Source organism: Dreissena polymorpha, chromosome 6 (genome assembly GCF_020536995.1).
Source record: "Dreissena polymorpha isolate Duluth1 chromosome 6, UMN_Dpol_1.0, whole genome shotgun sequence".
In the NCBI taxonomy this organism is placed as follows: domain Eukaryota; kingdom Metazoa; phylum Mollusca; class Bivalvia; order Myida; family Dreissenidae; genus Dreissena; species Dreissena polymorpha.
Genome location: NC_068360.1, coordinates 44606895 through 44627175, shown reverse-complemented (window position 1 = coordinate 44627175; position 20281 = coordinate 44606895). Strand labels below are relative to the sequence as shown.

The 20281-nt window shown below is 36.7% G+C and overlaps 1 protein-coding gene across 6 annotated transcripts in view; it reads left to right on the top strand.

Moving 5' to 3' along the window:
* Positions 1-20281, top strand: part of LOC127836371 (monocarboxylate transporter 12-like) — a 322224-nt gene that overhangs the window by 1228 nt on the left and 300715 nt on the right. For 2 of the 6 annotated variants that reach the window (XM_052362983.1, XM_052362979.1), the window contains exons 2-7: positions 12686-12962; positions 13592-13735; positions 14220-14921; positions 15760-15981; positions 16592-16717; positions 18563-18913. In XM_052362983.1, the coding sequence (XP_052218943.1) occupies positions 12704-12962; positions 13592-13735; positions 14220-14921; positions 15760-15981; positions 16592-16717; positions 18563-18708 (1599 nt within the window). In that variant the 5' untranslated portion in view covers positions 12686-12703 and the 3' untranslated portion in view covers positions 18709-18913. Of the gene's footprint in view, positions 1-5956; positions 6034-12172; positions 12305-12685; positions 12963-13591; positions 13736-14219; positions 14922-15759; positions 15982-16591; positions 16718-18562; positions 18914-20281 lie in introns of those variants that run through there. The other 4 variants (XM_052362982.1, XM_052362980.1, XM_052362984.1 and 1 more) reach the window with 4 other exon arrangements.

The window sequence follows — 20281 nt, the reverse complement described above, 5'->3', positions numbered from 1 at the left end:
CTTAGTAAATATAATATTGAAATCACTTTTATTCTCCCTGTTAAAGTTTTGTTTGCAAAAAATCAACTGTACTCAAAACGACGCGATTTTTCCCAATGCAAAGGGACCCGGTCCGATTTCCACAAAGGTGAAATAACACTGCCTCATATGCTTATTAATTGTGTCAAGAACATTTAAATTATATACATGACTATGGTTTAGTCTACACAGCTCTGACTTTAAGTAGCGCTCTTGTCGACATCATGATGCAACTTTATCGATGCAACTGTCTTACCCTTGTTTTGACCTTTATTTGCCTTGATCAGGGACTTGTACAAACAATTTTCTTTGTTTATGTTCCTGTCTTATCAACAGGCAATACAATGCAAAATAAATTTCCCGGATGCAATTAAGTGTCATTATAAATTTCCCACTAGTAGGCCTGAATTAATAAGATTGCTAAACTACCAGGGGTTTTTTTTACTAAGAAAGTGACGCCGATATTCGGCGTCTTCCCCTACCAGAATTTTTCCCCTCAAAATACAATTTCCCCACTAAAAATATCATTTTTCACCAAAATATAATATTTTCTCTCAAAGAAATGTTTATTTTTCCTTTGAGCATTCGACAATTATCCAATTTGCACCATGTACAACGATCTTTCTCACTCTCTCCAGAAGAACACAAAAAATATGGGAATCCCAGTTATTCTAAATATAGCTCTTAAATTACGTCATGTAAACTGGGAAACTAATCGTAATAATCATGTGACTATTTTACTGGATACCGGTCTTGCGCGAGAAGGGTGTTTCATCAATAAATTACCGGAAACCAGTCGAATTTTCATCCGGGCTATGTGCAAGCCAAGATATAAACGTGAAAACAGAAAAAAATGTCTCACAATTGGCGTTCTTACACAAACAAAATAAAACATTCGACTCGGAAGATACTGAACGCATCGAGGCATTTTTAAGGAAAGAATCATCGAAAACCGTTATAACCCAGCAGGATTCTGAGGTAATCAACATCGAACATTGTGAAAGTGAAAGTAGTCAATCGGCAGCTGCCGCTCCTTTCCCTTCCAATACGGTAGCAGATCAAGATCGTCAACCCATTCATCATGAAATTGAAATCACAAAATTGACATTGTCCCCCGGCCCCAGTACAGAAATATAGTTGAAAACATTTCCCATTATTAGATCTACACCTGCAACTTTATTAAGGACTTTGACTTTAATACGTGTTAAATGTGTTTAAGAACAAAAAGGACAGAGACAAGCCTCTTTTGATGAGTGATAGACATTGAAATGAACAGTTTTTATTTTTTCCCCTAAAATGTCTCTTTCGCACTCTTTTTTCCCCTTTCACCCAGCGTCCAGCGTCTTCCCCTTTCTCTAAAAAAACACCTGAAACTACTGTCTTTCTCATTTTAATGTACTTGGATGTAATGTGGCTAAAATTGTGAAGGAAAACATCCGCGACGTAATTCATTTTTTCTTTGATCTCATTGATTTTAATGAGTATAGCTCTTCCTTAACAGAAAACAAATTTACATCAACGCCGTAAATCTTTTTAAATGTATTTCTTATATATTTATTAAATGCACTAGTGTCTCACTTTACTTAAAATGGTGCACGCCAATTAAGCAACATATGAAAAGCATGACTTAAACGTCACACGTGTCATTTATGAGACTGTATGGCGGTGATTGATCTGTTTGGAAAATAATTCCATTCGTTTACGTGGAACATCACAAAACCGTTAAGAAAAGTGCTTGACGCCTGCCTTCGTACTGTTCAATATGGTGGTATACTTCTACATTCGTGAAAACAAAACAATTTTTGATTTGGAAAAAAACGCATCCAAAGGCATACTAAGTTTAATAGTTCGAGTCGGTGCCACAAAGTGCAAAATACAATAAAAAGAAACTGTTCAAGACTAAAAAAAATCCATTAAAAAGTGATTTGTTGTTGAAATATTATGTAGAAAAAACAAGGATTGATAACATGTCGCAAAATTCGAAAATGCGAAAGTGGGGACATTTTTTTTAAAAGTAGTGAATTTCATTGCTGGCAGCATACTTTTTGACTGAGCTAATGTGCGCTACTAGGAATCTACATAACTGGAACTTGTTAAGTCACCACAGTGCATACAAACAAGCATCAATCTGTTTGTAATCAGATCACTAATTAACCTTCTGTTGCAGATTAGATTGACATGGTGTGATAGATTCTACATGACGTCACATCATCTGTTTCATGCACAAATACACTCTTTTGTCAATCATCTAAAGTGTGTTTTTTTGATTGCAATATGTTAATTTTTGATTCAAAATTAGAATGCAAATATGAAAGTCAAGCTTTTTTCATTCAGAAATGCGGTTTCCTTTTATTCCCAAACGAGGCTGAATTATAACATGGAATAAGGTATCTGCGACTGTATTTGATTTCTGAACGTTAAAACACTTTCTGTCATCCGTCATGATGAATTTCAACATTAACATTCACATAGTTTACACGACACATTCTGCACTGGCTTATTAGTCACGCAATAACACTTAACGCGTTCACTGGTGTCTTTGCAAAGAAGGGACACCATTTAAACAAAAATACCTGAAAGGCGGTAAGTCTCGTCCCTGATTAGCCTGTGCGGACTGCACATGTTAATATGGGAAGCACTTTAAGTAGACGCATTACGCCCCATTTTTTCCAGAGACAATTAATATCGATATGTATTGTACACGAACATCTAAGATGACAGACCTAATCTAAAACTCAATCCTTTGGTACAATCAATTTTGAATGTTTCATGCACTCGTGTCACGTGCATATTTGCTATTTGATATAATATTTCCTGTCATATTAATTTGAATTAAATGGCATTACCATGTAGATTAAGTTTTTTATCATTATTTGTACCTTATGTACACTAGCGGAAAACCATGTGCAATGAGTTGCGTCCACGTGCGTATAGGCGTATGCTAGTCTTAAATTTGACCCATACACACGTTTTATTTTATTCACAAACATGTCAAGTCTGAAGTATGAAATGTAGATATATCGCCTATGGAAATACTATCTAGCTCCTTTGACCGGTACGAGTTTATGTTGGCCCATGTTACGGACATGGTATGCTACTTTGAATTAAATATGCTGCCTCTTCGTCTTTTCAGAAATTTGTTGATATCTATCGTTGCATAACAAACTGTTTGTACCGTCTTACATTTCTCAAAGTATGATTAGATCCCTTTAGGCAATATTGACAGTTTTAAATGATGCGTTAGCGTTATTCATGACCACGACACAGTGGATATAATTCACAATATAGTCTTTTATAACGTTGTTCGAAATTTATTTCTGTCTATGTAGTATTGTAATAGTAATACTAATTATACGATGTTATTGAATTTTATAACAATATTGATTTACACAATTTCAAAGTATATAATTTATGAATTTGGCGGAAAATCTAAATGTCTCATAAAAGCTACTTTGGCGCATAATTGGTGTATTTTATGTAATGCAAACCCTGGGGCTACGTCAGTGTTGCTGTGGACCAATTAATTTGTTGACAGCAGGTACACGCTTTCCACTAGCTACAGTCCGTTAAAATTATAGGATATATAGAGAATACTAGGTTAGCGTTGAATACAGAGAAGATTATGTTGCGAGGCTTAGAACGCCGGGAGCGCGAGCCTTGGCGAGCGCTTTCGGTGTTCGAGCCGAGCAACATAAACTTCTCTGTATTCAACGCTAATCCTAGTATTCTATTTATCCCATTTGATTTTTTCAAAGTGACATTTAACATAAATAGATCAAATAACCTTAACAATAATTTTAATTCAGTCTTAAAAGCGCTTTAAATCTAACAAGTGTAACCATGCGTAGTGATATACACGTATTTGTTCTGGTACGTAAAATAGTCTTTAAAAAATTCACACACAAACTGTAAAACAAGTAAAAATATCACCATATGCCTCGATTCAATTTTACGCAGTATGCGAATTGTAACACATTACGGCCGCGAAAAGAAGATTTTACTTTACTATAATTCATTTTATTTTCGAAAGAAAATGATCAAAATCAAATATGGCGGCGATTGCTCCTGACAAAATGATGTCGATTTCAACATACATGTACACCATCGACGACCTAGTTCTGGCTACCATAACTTTAAATGCCGCTTTTTATGATTTTTGACTGGCGCGACTTTGTACAGGTCTGTCAATACTATATGAACTGTACGCTGAAGTTTCTTTAGCTATCGACGACCTTGACAATTTTGACGAGTAAACAGACAATTGTAGCGACTGACACTTTATTTGACTTAATATACAGGGCAATATGTTTTCCGACTGCGGACGACGAATTTAAGGACGCGCAGAACGTGTTTTTTTATATAATGTTATGGGTATGCCGTGTGCGATCCGATGCATCAATGGCGCCCATGTTAAAATCATTTCCCTGAGTCTGAGAACAGGGAACGACAAAAGTACGAACAAAAACCAAAACACGTTAGAACTAGTATCTTACCTTTAATTGTCCTTTAAAACCCATCTAATAATCCATTAAACTCAATAATTGACGATTTTGCATCTAGGGTCTTTAATAATTGTTGTAGTATAGTTTAATAAAGACCCTTATCATGCCATCCTATCACTATATTCAAATGAGTTTATGAACTCAATAAACTTTCTTCTTCGTCACACGCTACGTCATGTACTCTACATTACTGCTGTTCAAATGAACCGGAGCAGTTTATCAAATAATAGCCGTTGGTAAACTCGGTTGCATTTGCAGATTTCTTCATACAAACATAATTATGTTTAAACTTGCACGATGTTTTATTTATCTATGGTAAATGCCATTATTGTACAAGAAAATAATTTAATATATAAATACACAAAGAATGGAAAACAGTCCTGTACTAAACAGATAAATAAGTGGATAATACCCGTTTACAAAATGGGACGTTCCCAATTCCAGTGTGGTCCTATTTTTACCATCTTATACTTTACACAGCTGTATGCCTAACGTGAATTAAATAGGAAAGCAAACATTGAAGATTATTTATGAATTGTGCGATGTGTGTATGGCTTGTTGTACATTCTTAATTTTTAAGTTAAATGTCAAAAGTATATGCATGGATTATAAACAATGCACATTACACGAAATAAGGAAAATGTGATCAGTTGACAATTCAGATATGTCGATATACAGTACATGTAGAAAACATGTGAAATAAGTCGCGTTTATAATAAATCGTCAAAAAAAATTGGGGAAAATGACGCAATAAGTATGTCATTTTATGACGCCATCAATCAGCTGATTCATTATATGGATGGCGAAAAATTACGTCATGTGACTAGATTTCAAGGTTGAAGGTCGTATAATTTTGAAGCTTAAGTTTTCTCGACTTTGTTTGTTATGAAAAATCATTCACATTCAGTGGTAAAGTAAAAAGTAGTCCGTGCACGCGACAGGTATATACCACAAGGTTGAATACAGGCTAGTATATTTCATAAGGTGTTATACCGTCAATGTCGCGTTGAAAATGGGATAAAATGTATGCCTTGGTTTACGTCAGTATGGCCGAAACTCATTAATTTGTTGACAGTAGACGCACGGGTTCAGTCCGTTTAAAGTGTAGATCATGACAGGATTACTAGGTTAAGGTAGCGCACCCCTAATGATTTCCCGCGATTTATTTTCGATCTTCAATGATCGGTTATTTCCGAGAGATGCATTTTTTTTTCAAACTTCGAATTTTGAAATGTGTTTACATGTACATGTACATGTTTACATGTACTTAGAATACATTATTTTCACTTTCAATATTGACGTGTTTACTTAGAATACATTATTTTCACTATCAATATTGACTTTGATCTAATTATCATCAGAAAAATACGATTTCGCGATTTCTTCAAAGATCGACGAGCCTTTTTACATGTTTACCTATGGGTATCTAATTTAAGGTTTCACTGATGTGAAGTTGTCGTGGCCTAGTGGTTAAGGAGACGGACAACAAGTCTTTTGGGATCTTCAAACGCAAGTTCGAATCCTGCTGACATCGCATATTTTTTGCGACGCGTTTTATTTCTTTTCTAACGTAATTTGATTTAATATAGCATATAAGCTATGTTTATTGTTAAATATGTTGAAAATTTTATGCACATCCTTCAATTTTTAAAATTAAAATAACGTTATGGCTAAATTGAGTAATTTACTGCTGAAAATACGAATGATGCATGTTGCATTTGTCACGTAATTGTGTATCGTTCGTGGAAAAGACACAGTAACCAACTAGGTTTATTTCTGATTTCTTTGCGTTTTATGTTTGCTTATTAACACAACACAACGTTTCCAAAATATTTGTCAAATACAAGATACATGCGAAGCCCGCAATGGGCCCATCCCGCGAAAGCCAGCAATAATGCGACTTGTATGTTCGGCCGTTTAAGTAAGACTCCCTTTCATACAACGCAGATGCCAATTTATACAATAATGGACAAATAAATTGGGTGACGGCTGTCTGGATGATTGACTTTAACATGAGTTGAATTACCTGATACGGGATGGCTTTATGTGTGACTTACATATCTTGTGCATATATATGCCAATAATTAAGCGAGACCACGTTTGTTTAACTGTCACCTGTCATTTAACATGAAAATATACACAAATTAACAGTGCTGCATGTGCTTACAATAGACATAACAAATTAGTGAACCCAGCCATGGGCCATAACTTGGTGCATTTTTTCTCGCCTAATTTGACGATGACATATGATGCCCATTTATGCATTTCTTCATGAAGACAGATATTATGTTTCAGTTACACCGAACAAGGAATATACATGAAATACACCAATTATGCGACACATTTTTATCCCCCGCCAGAGGCGGAGGGATATTGTTTTGGCGTTGTCCGTCCGTCCGTCCGGCTGTCCGTCCGTCCGGCACTTTTGTGTCCGGAGCCATATCTTGGAAGTTCTTTGGCAGATTTCATTTAAACTTGGTATGAGTATATATATATGCATAAGAGGATGATGCACGCCAAATGGCATTGTACACCATCTGTTAAAAACAGACTTATGGCCCTTTGTATCTTGAAAAAATGCTTTTTAGTGTCCGGAGCCATATCTTGGAAGTTCTTTGGCGGATTTCATTGAAACTTGGTATGAGTATATATATGCATAAGAGGATGATGCACGCCAAATGGCATTGTACACCATCTGTTAAAAACAGACTTATGGCCCTTTGTATCTTGAAAAAATGCTTTTTACTATAGGCACTTTTGTGTCCGGAGCCATATCTTGGAAGTGCTTTGGCGGATTTCATTTAAACTTGGTATGAGTATATATATGCATAAGAGGATGATGCACGCCAAATGGCATTGTGCACCATCTGTTAAAAACAGACTTATGGCCCTTTGTATCTTGAAAAAAATGCTTTTTACTATAGGCATTTTTGTGTCCGGAGCCATATCTTGGAAGCGCTTTGGCGGATTTCTTTGAAACTTGGTATGAATATATTCCCGCGCCAGAGGCGGGGGGATATTGTTTTGGCGTTGTCCGTCCGTCCGGCTGTCCGTCCGGCACTTTTTACTATAGGCATTTTTGTGTCCGGAGCCATATCTTGGAAGTGCTTTGGCGGATTTCATTTAAACTTGATATGAGTATATATATTCACCTAAATAAATTGTGAAGGCTTAAGAACCTTCCTTTGTCTTAGTTTTGTGTTATTGTCCTCCGTCCGTCCATCTATCATTATGTTCATCCGTCCAATTTGCACCCATCCTCAAACAAAGCATATGTTGCGGGGGATACCTTGGGCCTTTCAGGCCCTCTTGTTATTTTTATTTCAAAAAGTAAACGGTAAATCTGTCTATTTCTTGGTATTTTTGCTGTATATAGTGTATCTATAAAAAACTAAGTTTAAAAAATAACTTAAAAGATACTATTTTGAATTTTTGACACTTTGTTTTTAACCGACCCAATTTTTACTTGGCTGAAATCACTTACATTTCATGGCGCTCTTCCGTAGATAAAAATTTGTAAAAAATAAATGTCTGTAAAAGAATACTTATTTCATCTTGTTTAAACTTTAAACACCTTTACTGCATCTGTATACACCAACTGCATGCCCATATTTGGAAATTTGAATGAATTATGGAACTTTTATATACCCCAGGGGTGAAAATAAACTTGACAAAAGCCGAGCGTGGGGGTGGTTTTGAAAAAATCGGTATATTTTAAAACAAAACATGGAAAGCCTACCTACAAATTTGCATGCAGTTCAGTGAAATGATGCTAATAAAGAAAATAATTAATTAAATTATATTTGGATATGTGCCCATTAGGGGTGCGCTACCTTAATGGATGTTGTTTCCGTATCGTGCATTTCAACAAATTGGTTTGACCCATAAAGTTGACATGTTTATGTAACGATACCTGTATTATGTTTATGTATTGCGTTTTGGACACGTATAAAAGAAGGAAGTACTTAAGACATAGGAGAAACTCTAGAGGTTATTTTCAGAACCCAACCCCAAGTGGGGTGGGGTGGGATCCTATCAGGATGGATTTGGACGGATTTTGTCATGTCTTGGAAACATTGTTAGTTACTTAGAGAATTACATGGACTTGGAAATATTGCATTAACAAACTAATTTACAGAATTATATTGACTTGGAAACTTTATGTTAACAACTGAATAAAGAGCAAAGAACGATCCATCGAGTTTATTTGTTTGTGTTGCTACGGCACACTTTCAAGTCTAGCCGAATCTGTCTAATACAAAATTTTACTCTCTTTTTACACTAAATGGTTACCCTTGGATCGGGTCTCCACGACAAACATCACTCATAGAGATCACTTACAATATCGTAACATTTTGTTATGAAATGGGTCGATTTTTGTTTGGTATTTAGCTTTATTTGATCTTCTTTATTGTACCTTGCACTCTGATCGCTGTTATATATGATCTTTGAGTTTCCGACAATGTTTAATTTCATTATGCAAAACTTTCTTACATCTGAGGTCTTTTATACAACAACGTTTATGTTTGAACTATTCGTGTCACATCGACCCATTTTAATAAACCCATTTATGCCTATTGGACTCTCCCATCCTTCTAAATTTGATCAATTTATTTCCAAACTTAGGGATGTCTAGTATATTTATTTCTATATTTATGCCCCCCTTCGAAGAAGAGGGGGTATATTGTTTTGCTCATGTCGATCGGTCGGTTCGTCCGTCGGTCCACCAGATGGTTTCCCGATGATAACTCAAGAACGCTTAGGCCTAGGATCATGAAACTTCATAGGTACATTGATCATGACTGGCAGGTGATCCCTATTGATTTTCAGGTCACTAGGTCAATGGTCAAGGTCACAGTGACTCGAAATAGTGAAATGGTTTCCGGATGATAACTCAAGAATGCTAAGGCCTAGGATCATGAAACTTAATAGGTACATGGATCATGACTGGCAGATGACCCCTATTGATTTTTAGGTCACTAGGTCAAAGGTCAAGGTCACAGTGACTCTAAATAATAAAATGGTTTCCGGATGATAACTCAAGAATGCTTACGCCTAGGATCATGAAACTTCATAGGTACATTGATCATGACTGGCAGATGACCCCTATTGATTTTCAGGTCACTAGGTCAAAGGTCAAGGTCACAGTGACTCGAAACAGTAAAATGGTTTCCGGATGATTACTCAAGAATGCTTACGCTTAGGATCATGAAACTTCATAGGTACATTGATAATGACTGGCAGATGACCCGTATTGATTTTCAGGTCACTAGGTCAAAGGTCAAGGTCACAGTGACTCGAAACAGTAAAATGGTTTCCGGATGATTACTCAAGAATGCTTACGCTTAGGATCATGAAACTTCATAGGTACATTGATCATGACTGGCAGATGACCCCTATTGATTTTCAGGTCACTAGGTCAAAGGTCAAGGTCACAGTGACTTGAAACATTAATTTTTTTCCGAATGATAACTCTAGAATGCTTACGCCTAGGATAATGAAACTTCATAGGTACATTGATCATGACTGGAAGATGACCTCTATTGATTTTCAGGTCACTAGGTCAAAGGTCAAGGTCACAGTGACTCAAAACAGTAAAATGGTTACCTGATGATAAGTCAAAAATAATTAGGCCTAAGATCATGAAACTTCAAAGGTACATTGATCATGACTGGCAGATGATCCCTATTGATTTTCAGGTCACTAGGTCAAAGGTCAAGGTCACAGTGACTCGAAACAGTAAAATGGTTTCCGGATGATAACTCAAGAATGCTAACGCCTAGGATCATGAAACTTCTTAGGTACCTTGATAATGACTGGCAGATGACCCCTATTGATATTCAGGTCACTAGTTCAAAGGTCAAGGTCACAGTGACTCAAAACAGTAAAATGGTTTGCGGATGATTACTCAAGAATGCTTACGCCTAGGATCATGAAACTTCATAGGTACATTGATCATGACTGGCAGATGACCCCTATTGATTTTCAGGTCACTAGGTCAAAGGTCAAGGTCACAGTGACTTGAAACATTAATTTTTTTCCGGATGATAACTCAAGAATGCTTACGCCTAGGATAATGAAACTTCATAGGTACATTGATCATGACTGGCAGATGACCCCCAATAATGTTCTGGTCACTAGGTCAAAGGTCAAGGTTACAGTGACTCAAAACAGTAAAATGGTTAACTGATGAGAACTCAAGAATAATTAGGCCTAAGATCATGAAACTTCAAAGCTACATTGATCATGACTGGCAGATGACCCCTATTGATTTTCAGGTCACTAGGTCAAAGGTCAAGATCACAGTGACTCGAAACAGTAAAATGGTTTCCGGATGATAACTCAAGAATGCTTACGTCTAGGATCATGAAACTTCATAGGTACATTGATAATGACTGGCAGATGACCCCTATTGATATTCAGGTCACTAGGTCAAAGGTCAAGGTAATAGTGACTCAAAACAGTAAAATGGTTTGCGAATGATAACTCAAGAATGCTTACGCCTAGGATCATGAAACTTCATAGGTACATTGATCATGACTGGCAGATGACCCCTATTGTTTTTCAGGTCACTAGGTCAAAGGTCAAGGTCACAGTGACTTGAAACATTAATTTTTTTCCGGATGATAACTCAAGAATGCTTACGCCTAGGATAATGAAATTCATAGGTACATTGATCATGACTGGCAGATGACCCCCAATAATGTTCAGGTCACTAGGTCAAAGGTCAAGGTCACAGTGACTCAAAACAGTAAAATGGTTAACTGATGATAACTCAAGAATAATTAGGCCTAAGATCATGAAACTTCAAAGCTACATTGATCATGACTGGCAGATGACCCCTATTGATTTTCAGGTCACTAGGTCAAAGGTCAAGGTCACAGTTACAAAAACCGTATTCACACAATGGCTGCCACTACAACTGACAGCTCATATTGGGGGGCATGCATGTTTTACAAACAGCCCTTGTTAGAATATTTCTTACAGAAATTCTTTTAAGCAAACAGCGCAGACCTTGATGAGACGCCCAGCATGCGGCGTCTCATCTGGTCTACGCGGTTTGCCAAGGCCTTTTGACTAGACGCTAGGCATAAATGGGTTAATGTGTTACGTTACAACGCGAAAAATTCAATTAACTTTCTTTATTTACACTTTTATCGTCTACTTTTGCGATTATATCCCGTTATCCGGAAATATTACATACATGCACACACTGAAAGCTCCGAACACTCCGACATTCACCGACAGCCATCGGATAACCAGCGAAATGCAAAAGACAACCTGACGTTTTAACGGACCAGATTTACACTCAATAAAACTCTTTTGCTTTTAAGATGACTTTCAATCTTGTATCATTAGTCATTTTAATGCATTTCTGACGAACATTTTGCGTTTAATTGCAAAACTAGCCATATTATTTTACATATTCGTTATGCTATTGGTCTAAATAAAATGAAACTTTTGGCATTAGCTCGTAACTTTAAATTTGATTATCAGCAATTTTAAGAGTTCACGTAAGTCACGTATCAATGTTATCAACAGCTTAATAATGTGAAGTCACTGAATACATTAACATACTGAGATAGCGGTCACTTAAGTTTACTGGGTCCTTCAGTTCGGCTCATCAACTTATCACGCTGTAAACACTATCGTGCTAACTTCGGCACATACATTAACCCCGATTTGTTCCGAGCGAGGCACATTTATACGCGGTATTATTCGTGTACGCGTTTCACGAGATAAATGAGGAGATGACAATATGTTAATGGAATATTTTAATTCTGGTAGCGGTTTTACACGATCTCAATACGAAATTGTCTTATGATTTGTTATTTATGTTTACTTGTTTCGTTATGTAGTTTGTATTCACCTCCCAACAATGCACAGTGTATTCTTTGTTTACATTTGCATTTGCGTAAAGTGTCGTACCAGATTAGCCTGTGAAGTCCACACAGGCTAATCAATGACGACACTTTTCGTCTGAACTTGATTTTTGCTAAGAAGAGACTTTCTTTAAACGAAAAATATTTTAAAAGGAAAGTGTCGTCCCTGATTAGCCTTGACGGACTGCACAGGCTAATCTGGGACGATACCTTACACACAAGCATTAAGCCCCTTTTTTACAGAACACGGTCCATATATTATTATATTTTGTGTGTCTGCAGCGTATACATCTGGGAACAATGTCCTCAAATAAACGGACACATTCCGTCGACCAAGACGCCGACCAGGATGATGATTCACCGAAATATCCTGCACGTGACATCGACGGCGGCTGGGGCTGGATGGTCTGCGTCGGATGCTTCGTCTGTCACGTGATCACCGACGGGATATTTTACTCCTTCGGCATGATCTTTGTGGAGCTCCTGAATACGTTCGGGGAAAGTAAAGGGGACACTTCCGTCATAGGATCCTTGTCGACGGGAATGTGCTTTCTTTCAGGTCTGTGTGCAAACGTAGCGGTGTGTTATGTGTCGTGTGTCATGTGCTTCGTCAACTTAAAGCTTTTTACCTCGCAAGAGGTTACATTTTCATAATATTTTTCTGTACATTATCAAGACCGAGTTCGAATCCTAAGTCACGAGTGTTAAAAAGACTGGACTAATTCCTGCTGAAACTGCCGAATTCTTATTTTTGACATTTTCTTGTTTGATATTATATCGTGATCACGCGCGTGCAAAATGTATCACCAGATTAGTTCGTAGACAAAATGTATACCACTATATAAGATACAATCATGATTGATAAAACTTTTTGTCAACATGTTTTCTTTGACATTTTCTCGGCTGAATTCGAATGTGGATCATGCGCACAAAAAACCTAAGTGAAATGTTAAAATGCTTTTGTTTCCACTCTGCAGGTCACATTTATTACTCAATCTCAATGAAACTTTATGAGAATGTCTGTCTTTTCAATACCACGTTAAAATCAACACTGTCAAACGATTTCTGTGTGACTTTGAATACATTTTATTTCAGCTTTTTTTATTTTGCTATATTAAATACGTTCAGTTATTTTGAACGCATATGATTTATAGCCAAGTCTGTTTAGTTTGTGTTCGCACTTTTCAGGACCGATTGTGTCGATTCTCGCCAACCGGTTTGGATGCCGAGCAGTGACCATTTGTGGCGCATTCGTCGCGTCAACCGGTCTCTTTGTGAGCGCGTTTGCCCCCAACATACAGTTCCTATATTTCTCGCTGGGTATTTTAACGGGTTAGTATATAATTTCGTTTGACCTTTTCAACTTATATCTCAATGTTTCTTCATTCATTTTTACGACCGGTATTGCATTAGGAACATTTCCCGAAAGAGCTAGTAAAATATATACATATCATATATTACGCAATATTTTATAAAGAGTGCTATTCTGAATCGACGTTCATTTTGCTAATATTGTTTTATTTGCCTTATATAAAGCATATTTATGACGTATTTTGTTGTTGGAGATTTGGATGATCTAAATAAGTCAGACGTCTTTTTAAAATATTTTAATGTGAGTTTTAAATTTTTTATTTGGTACAAACTGTTTATGTACATAAACAAATTGAATCGCAGATACGTTTTTAGATAAGTGATGGTTCTAAATTACATGAAAAAGCTTCATATATAATACATTAAATTTCTTTCCTGTCACAATTTGTTCAACACCAAAATCAAATATTTGTAGTATTGTGACCAATACTTCTTTACATTTAAGGTTTCGGTAACGGGATGATCTACTTACCGTCCATTGTTTCCGTCACCGTGTATTTCCGGAAGAAGCGTTCCCTAGCAACGGGTATTGGCGTCAGCGGATCCGGAATAGGAACGTTCATAATGAGCCCGCTAACGAGTGTTTTGGTACAGCATTACTCGTGGCATGGGGCGTTGATCGTGCAGTCCGGTCTGCTGCTACACTGCGTCGCGTGCGGGCTGCTGTTCCTACCCTTAGACCAACAACACACCTTACGCATTAAAGAATATCGTACTAAGTACGACGAAGCACTTACATCACTCTCAAAAGAATCCGAAAGTGGTGTTTTAGAGAATGGCTTGAATGGGATTTTAGAAAATGATATCGATTCTTTACAAACGACGACAAGCAAGAATACAACCAAAAGCAACGGTCAACACCAAATCGACAGCGAGAACGAACTATCTATTCCGCTGACTTCAGGTGATACGTCCGATTACGACATTGATAAAACACATGAAGTCTCATCTCCTACGCCTCTCCTGAGTTCTTCAATATCCGGTTCAAACGAGAGCAACAGATCGTGCGCCGCAAAGATACGTGAACTATTTGACTATGAGATGTTCAAGTCAGTAAAATTCCTCTTGTTTTTGGTGTCGCTCTTCTTCTACGGCCTTGGATATTATGTGCCTTATGTGTACCTCCCGGACATGGCCATGCGAATGGGTAATACTAGTAATGCTTTATTGTCCCCTACCGGTGAAACCGGAGGGGACTTATGGTTTGCGCTCTGTCTGTCTGTCAGTCTGTCCGTCACACTTTTCTGGATCCTGCGATAACTTTAAAAGTTCTTCATATTTTTTCATGAAACTTGAAATATTGATAGATGGCAATATGGAGATTATGCACGTCATTTCATTTTGTTCATACGTCAAGAATTCTGGTTGCTATGGCAACAAATAATATATTTTTTTTACTGACAATGGTGGAGTTTCACTGGTAGGGGACCATATTGCTTGGCAATCTCTTGTTTTAACAATTATTACTTATATATAATATATACCGGTAAACGCTGTTTTAAACGTTTTGATTGAATAGAACTACATGGTTTTAATTAACACATTTAATTCCATCTACCAGATACAGAGTATTACGCGTTTTGCGAATTTTCTTTGAAACCCCCAAAATCAAGATACATCATGTACATATAAATAATTATGGTTGAAAGGTAATTTATTTTCTCAGTCGTTTTGAATTAAAATAAATTTTACGGTCAAACCAAATAATCTTATAGTATTGGTTAAAACAGTCCATTTGAATGTACATTTGTAAACTTTAACGCAGCTTCGATTTAAGATTAATTTTCGTTAAAATATTTGCTTTAAGAATTTAGCACTACTTTTAGCAAGTAATTCTTAATGATAAAACGTACGTGATATTTTCTACGAAATTAAAACAGCAAGGAAAATATTGCACGAATGAGATTCATGGACAATCTTTTATCAACCAATTAACCAACTTTAAACCGTGCATTTAGCCGGATCGAACCAACCACTTATTTCAGGAATCAGCGAGTTCCGGTCCTCCTGGCTTCTGTCCGCAGTAGGAATCACGAACACCGTGGGGCGAGTTGTCTTCGGATACATTTCGGACCGGAAGTCGGTGAATCGTCTGCTATTGTACAACGTGTCGCTAATAATATGCGGCCTATTCACAGCTGTTGCTCCTCTGATGGGCGCATACTGGTCGCTAATGGTGTACTCAGCCATGTTTGGGGTGTTCAGTGGTAAGTTATGGTATTAACAATTTACTGCTCAGATACACGCATTGACGCAGTTGTAGCTCCTTGGAAAATAAAATTAAATGCAAGACCATCTTGTTAGATTCAAGTTTTAAAGGTTTCATTTCCATCCCTAAGATACTGATAAACAGCAAACAGAAAACAACCTGCACAGACTGCGAGTGACTCGCAGGCTTTTTTGGTTTTAAGCTGGTTGCTTATAGCCATTTTCATTTTACATGTCAGCGGGACCGGGTTTAGGAGTGTGAAACGTACATTTCTAACGGCCATTGTTTTATTTTTATTTACAAAATTAGAACCGTAGATAAGATGTTCAATTTTTTATTCATTCATTTAATTTTTTTTGTAAATGCAAGACTTTAAAATAAAAATACTTTTCTTACAACATATACTCTTGTATTTGAATTATTGAATGAATGACATGTTTGTATTTATCGTCATTTCGTTCAGTATTTCAATAGTGCGGGAGACTTATATATTAAGTTTATTCATAAATGTTATTTCATTCCGTTTCGGCAATTACCGTTTATTCAGTCATTTATTCTCAACTTTCTACACACCAATTCGGAATCCTCAATACATTCCATGTTTGCAGGTGTGACTATCTCCTTGACATCTGTGATTCTCGCCGACATTGTGGGTATAGACAAACTTTCCAATGCATTTGGCATGTGTAACTTCGTTGGAGGGGTGTCCGTATTTGCAGGGCCTCCCGTTGCAGGTAAGCGAGTCCCCAGTCCTACTTGCCACAACAGACGAGAACTCATTTTTTGAACGTTTTAGTTTGAAATATTGAGCAGCGTTCTTTGAAAAGTGGCTTAATACATGTGCGTTAATAGTCGTCTCCGATTAGTCCGGGCTAATCTGGAATGACGCTTTCCGCCTTCAGTGGATTATGATTAGAAGAGGCATTTAAAGCGAGATTATACGATTTTGTCAAATATTAACTAATTATGCCCCCCTTCGAAGAAGAGTGGGTATATCGTTTTGCACATGTCGGTCGGTCGGTCGGTCCGTCGGTCGGTCCACCAGATGGTTTCCGGATTTTAACTCAAGAACGCTTAGGCCTATGATCATGAAACTTCATAGGTACATTTATAATGACTGGCAGATGACCCCTATTGATTTCCAGGTCACTAGGTCAAAGGTCAAGGTCACAGTGACTCGAAATAGTAAAATGGTTTCCGGATGATAACTCAAGAATGCTTAAGCATAGGATCATGAAACTTCATAGGTACATTGATCATCACTGGCAGATGAGCCCTATAGATTTTCAGGTCACTAGGTCAAACGTCATGGTCACAGTGACTCGAAATGTGACTCGAAATAGTTAAATGGTTTCCGGATGATAGCTCAAGAATGCTTAGGCCTAGGATCATGAAACTTCATAGGTACATTGATCATGACTGGCAGATGACTCCTGTTAATTTTTAGGTCACTAGGTCAAAAGTCAAGGTGACAGTGACTGGAACTAGTAAAATTGGGGTCCGGATAACTAGAGAATGCTTAGGCCTAGGATCATGAAACTTCATAGCTACATTGATCATGACTGGCAGATGACCCATATTGATTTTCAGGTCACTAGGTCAAAGGTCAAGGTCACAGTGACTCGAAATAGTAAAATGGTTTCCGGATGATAACTCAAGAATTATTACGCTTAGGATCATGAAACTTCATAGGTACATTGATCATGACTGGCAGATGAACCCTATTAATGTTCAGGTCACTAGGTCAAAGGTCAAGGTCACAGTGACTCGAAACAGTAAAATGGTTTCCTGATGATAACTCAAGAATAATTAGGCCTTTGATCATGAAACTTCAAAGGTACATTGATCATGACTGGCAGATGACCCCTATTGATAGGTCACAGTGACATAAACATTTATTCACACAAAGGCTGCCACTACAACTGACAGCCCATATGGGGGGCATGCATGTTTTACAAACAGCCCTTGTTTATATAAAATGTGTAAAATAACTAAATAACTTATTAAACATATATTTCAATATAAATTAAAATAAAAGTTAAGAGGAACATGTGTCGAAAAATGCGAAATAAGCCAGATATTTAATTCTGAAATCGAAAATGTCTGTACAGTCGAATTAGCCAGCATGTAAATCATGCATGTACGAGGTGAATCTTAATTTAGTTCAACGGTTCATTTCAAATTCCTGCAACGACATCTATTTAAACGACACACGAACACTTACTAAAAAGACGAATGTTTCGGTTATTGTAGGAAAATATGTACGAACTATCTTCGTCACAATCGGCTCGGGGAGCTAATTTGTCTTTGCTGCATTTAAGGAAATTCGTCTGCAACGAATACTTTTTCTTGCCTATTTTATGTTATTGTAACATATATTATCAATGTATTACAATTTAATACATATAAAAATCGTATAATCTCGCTTTAAAATTACATTTTTGCCTGAAAATTGACGTGATAAAACTACCTGTTGAACAATTATTAAAATAAAAAGGACGTTCTTGAAACGTCAATTTTTGTTACACCGTTACATATTGGTGCGAATATATATCACGTAACAATGACTTATCTTGCAGGCAGGCTATTCGACATTTCCGGTGGATATTTGATGTGCTTCATATACGCAGGTATTTCCATAGTGCTCAGTGGAGCTATCCTCTTTATTGTGCTGTACATGGAGCGCAAGGAACCGAAGAAACACCGAATTGTAACAGTTGTATAGATCTCAATGGAGCTATCTTCTTTATTGAGCTGTAATTGGAGCGCAAGGAACCAAACACACTGAAAACCGAATTGTAACAGTTGTGTAGATCTCAATGGAGCTATCCTCTTAATTGAGCTGTAATTGGAGCGCAAAGGACTGAACACAAAGAACAATGAAAGATGACACAGCTAAAGTGCCGAGTAGTGCTATCCTTTATATCATGATGTTACAGTAGTCGAAGCGCAAGGAAAAGAACAAAACGTAACACTGAATTGTAACACCGTAACCGTTCTCAGTGGAGTCATAGTCCCTAGTGCGTTGTTCATTATAGAGCAAAAAACCGAAGAAACATAACACCGAATCGTAGCACTGTTATAGTGCTTAGTGGAGCTTTTCAGTGCCATATTTTGAGAGCGACAGTATATGTTTCGAACATTCCGCACGTGATTGCTAAGGCAGCGGGATACAGTATTTTTTTGTCAGTAAATTTTTTCCCGCTGGTACCACGTGATTGCTATGGCAGCGGGATACAGTATATTTTGGACAGTAAATTTATTCCCGCTGGGTCTGACAGTATTTCTATGACACGATTGCCTATGGGAGTTAGCATTGTGAATAAAAGTGAGGTATAATAACTACTACTCTACACAATACTTTAATTCCGCTGAGTTTAAAATACCGCGTATAGATAAAAATCGATTATCACCTGGCTTACATAATATTCATTAACTGTTCTTAAATCCCCAGTTTCTGATTAATATAAATAAAACTTTCAAATGGAAGAAAACATCTTACTAACAATCGGCGGTTATCAATAATCTACAATTCGTTTTCAATAGTCTTCCCAACGGTTCTTAGTTATCTACAAAACAGTTCTCATTACTTTACAAAAACCGTGCTCAACAGCGTTTTAAAGATAATTCATTTCAATTACAATAACCAATATATTGACTTGCATTAAGGTACATTTAAAACCCTATAAATTTAGGATAATCATTCAGGCTAACAAATAAAAGTTTACCTTTTTACAATGTTAGGTATATGCAATTTAATCAGACAACATTGCAATAAAACAATTTGTAAAAACCTGTCACAACCAATATAACAATATCTTAAACTTACGTCCTATCGTTGTAAAAATATATTCAATATTTGCACTAAAGATAATACCTTTGATATCAATTATCTTTTACAATGTAACGCATATATTCCGTATACTGTACAAATGTATAATGCAAATAATGTCTTATCCACACACTATTTAATAAAAGCGTATAGAAAATTTATCAAAATAAATACAAGTTGCATGTAAAATTCATTCAATATCTAATGCGTACAAAATCAATAATTGTTTAATCAGAATATAGTCCGCGTGCACTAAGTTGCGCGTGAGTTTATTCAAATTGAACTATGTGACAGAACTATATTTGAATATGTATAAAATAATTAGAAACAAGATCTGTCACCATAGGATGACATATGACCCCTATAAACGCTTTGATAGAAGTTATAGCATTTTTGAAACCTAAACGCAGATTTCGAAACCTAAACGTGGACCCTAAGTTCAAGGTCAAGATCACAGGGGTCAACA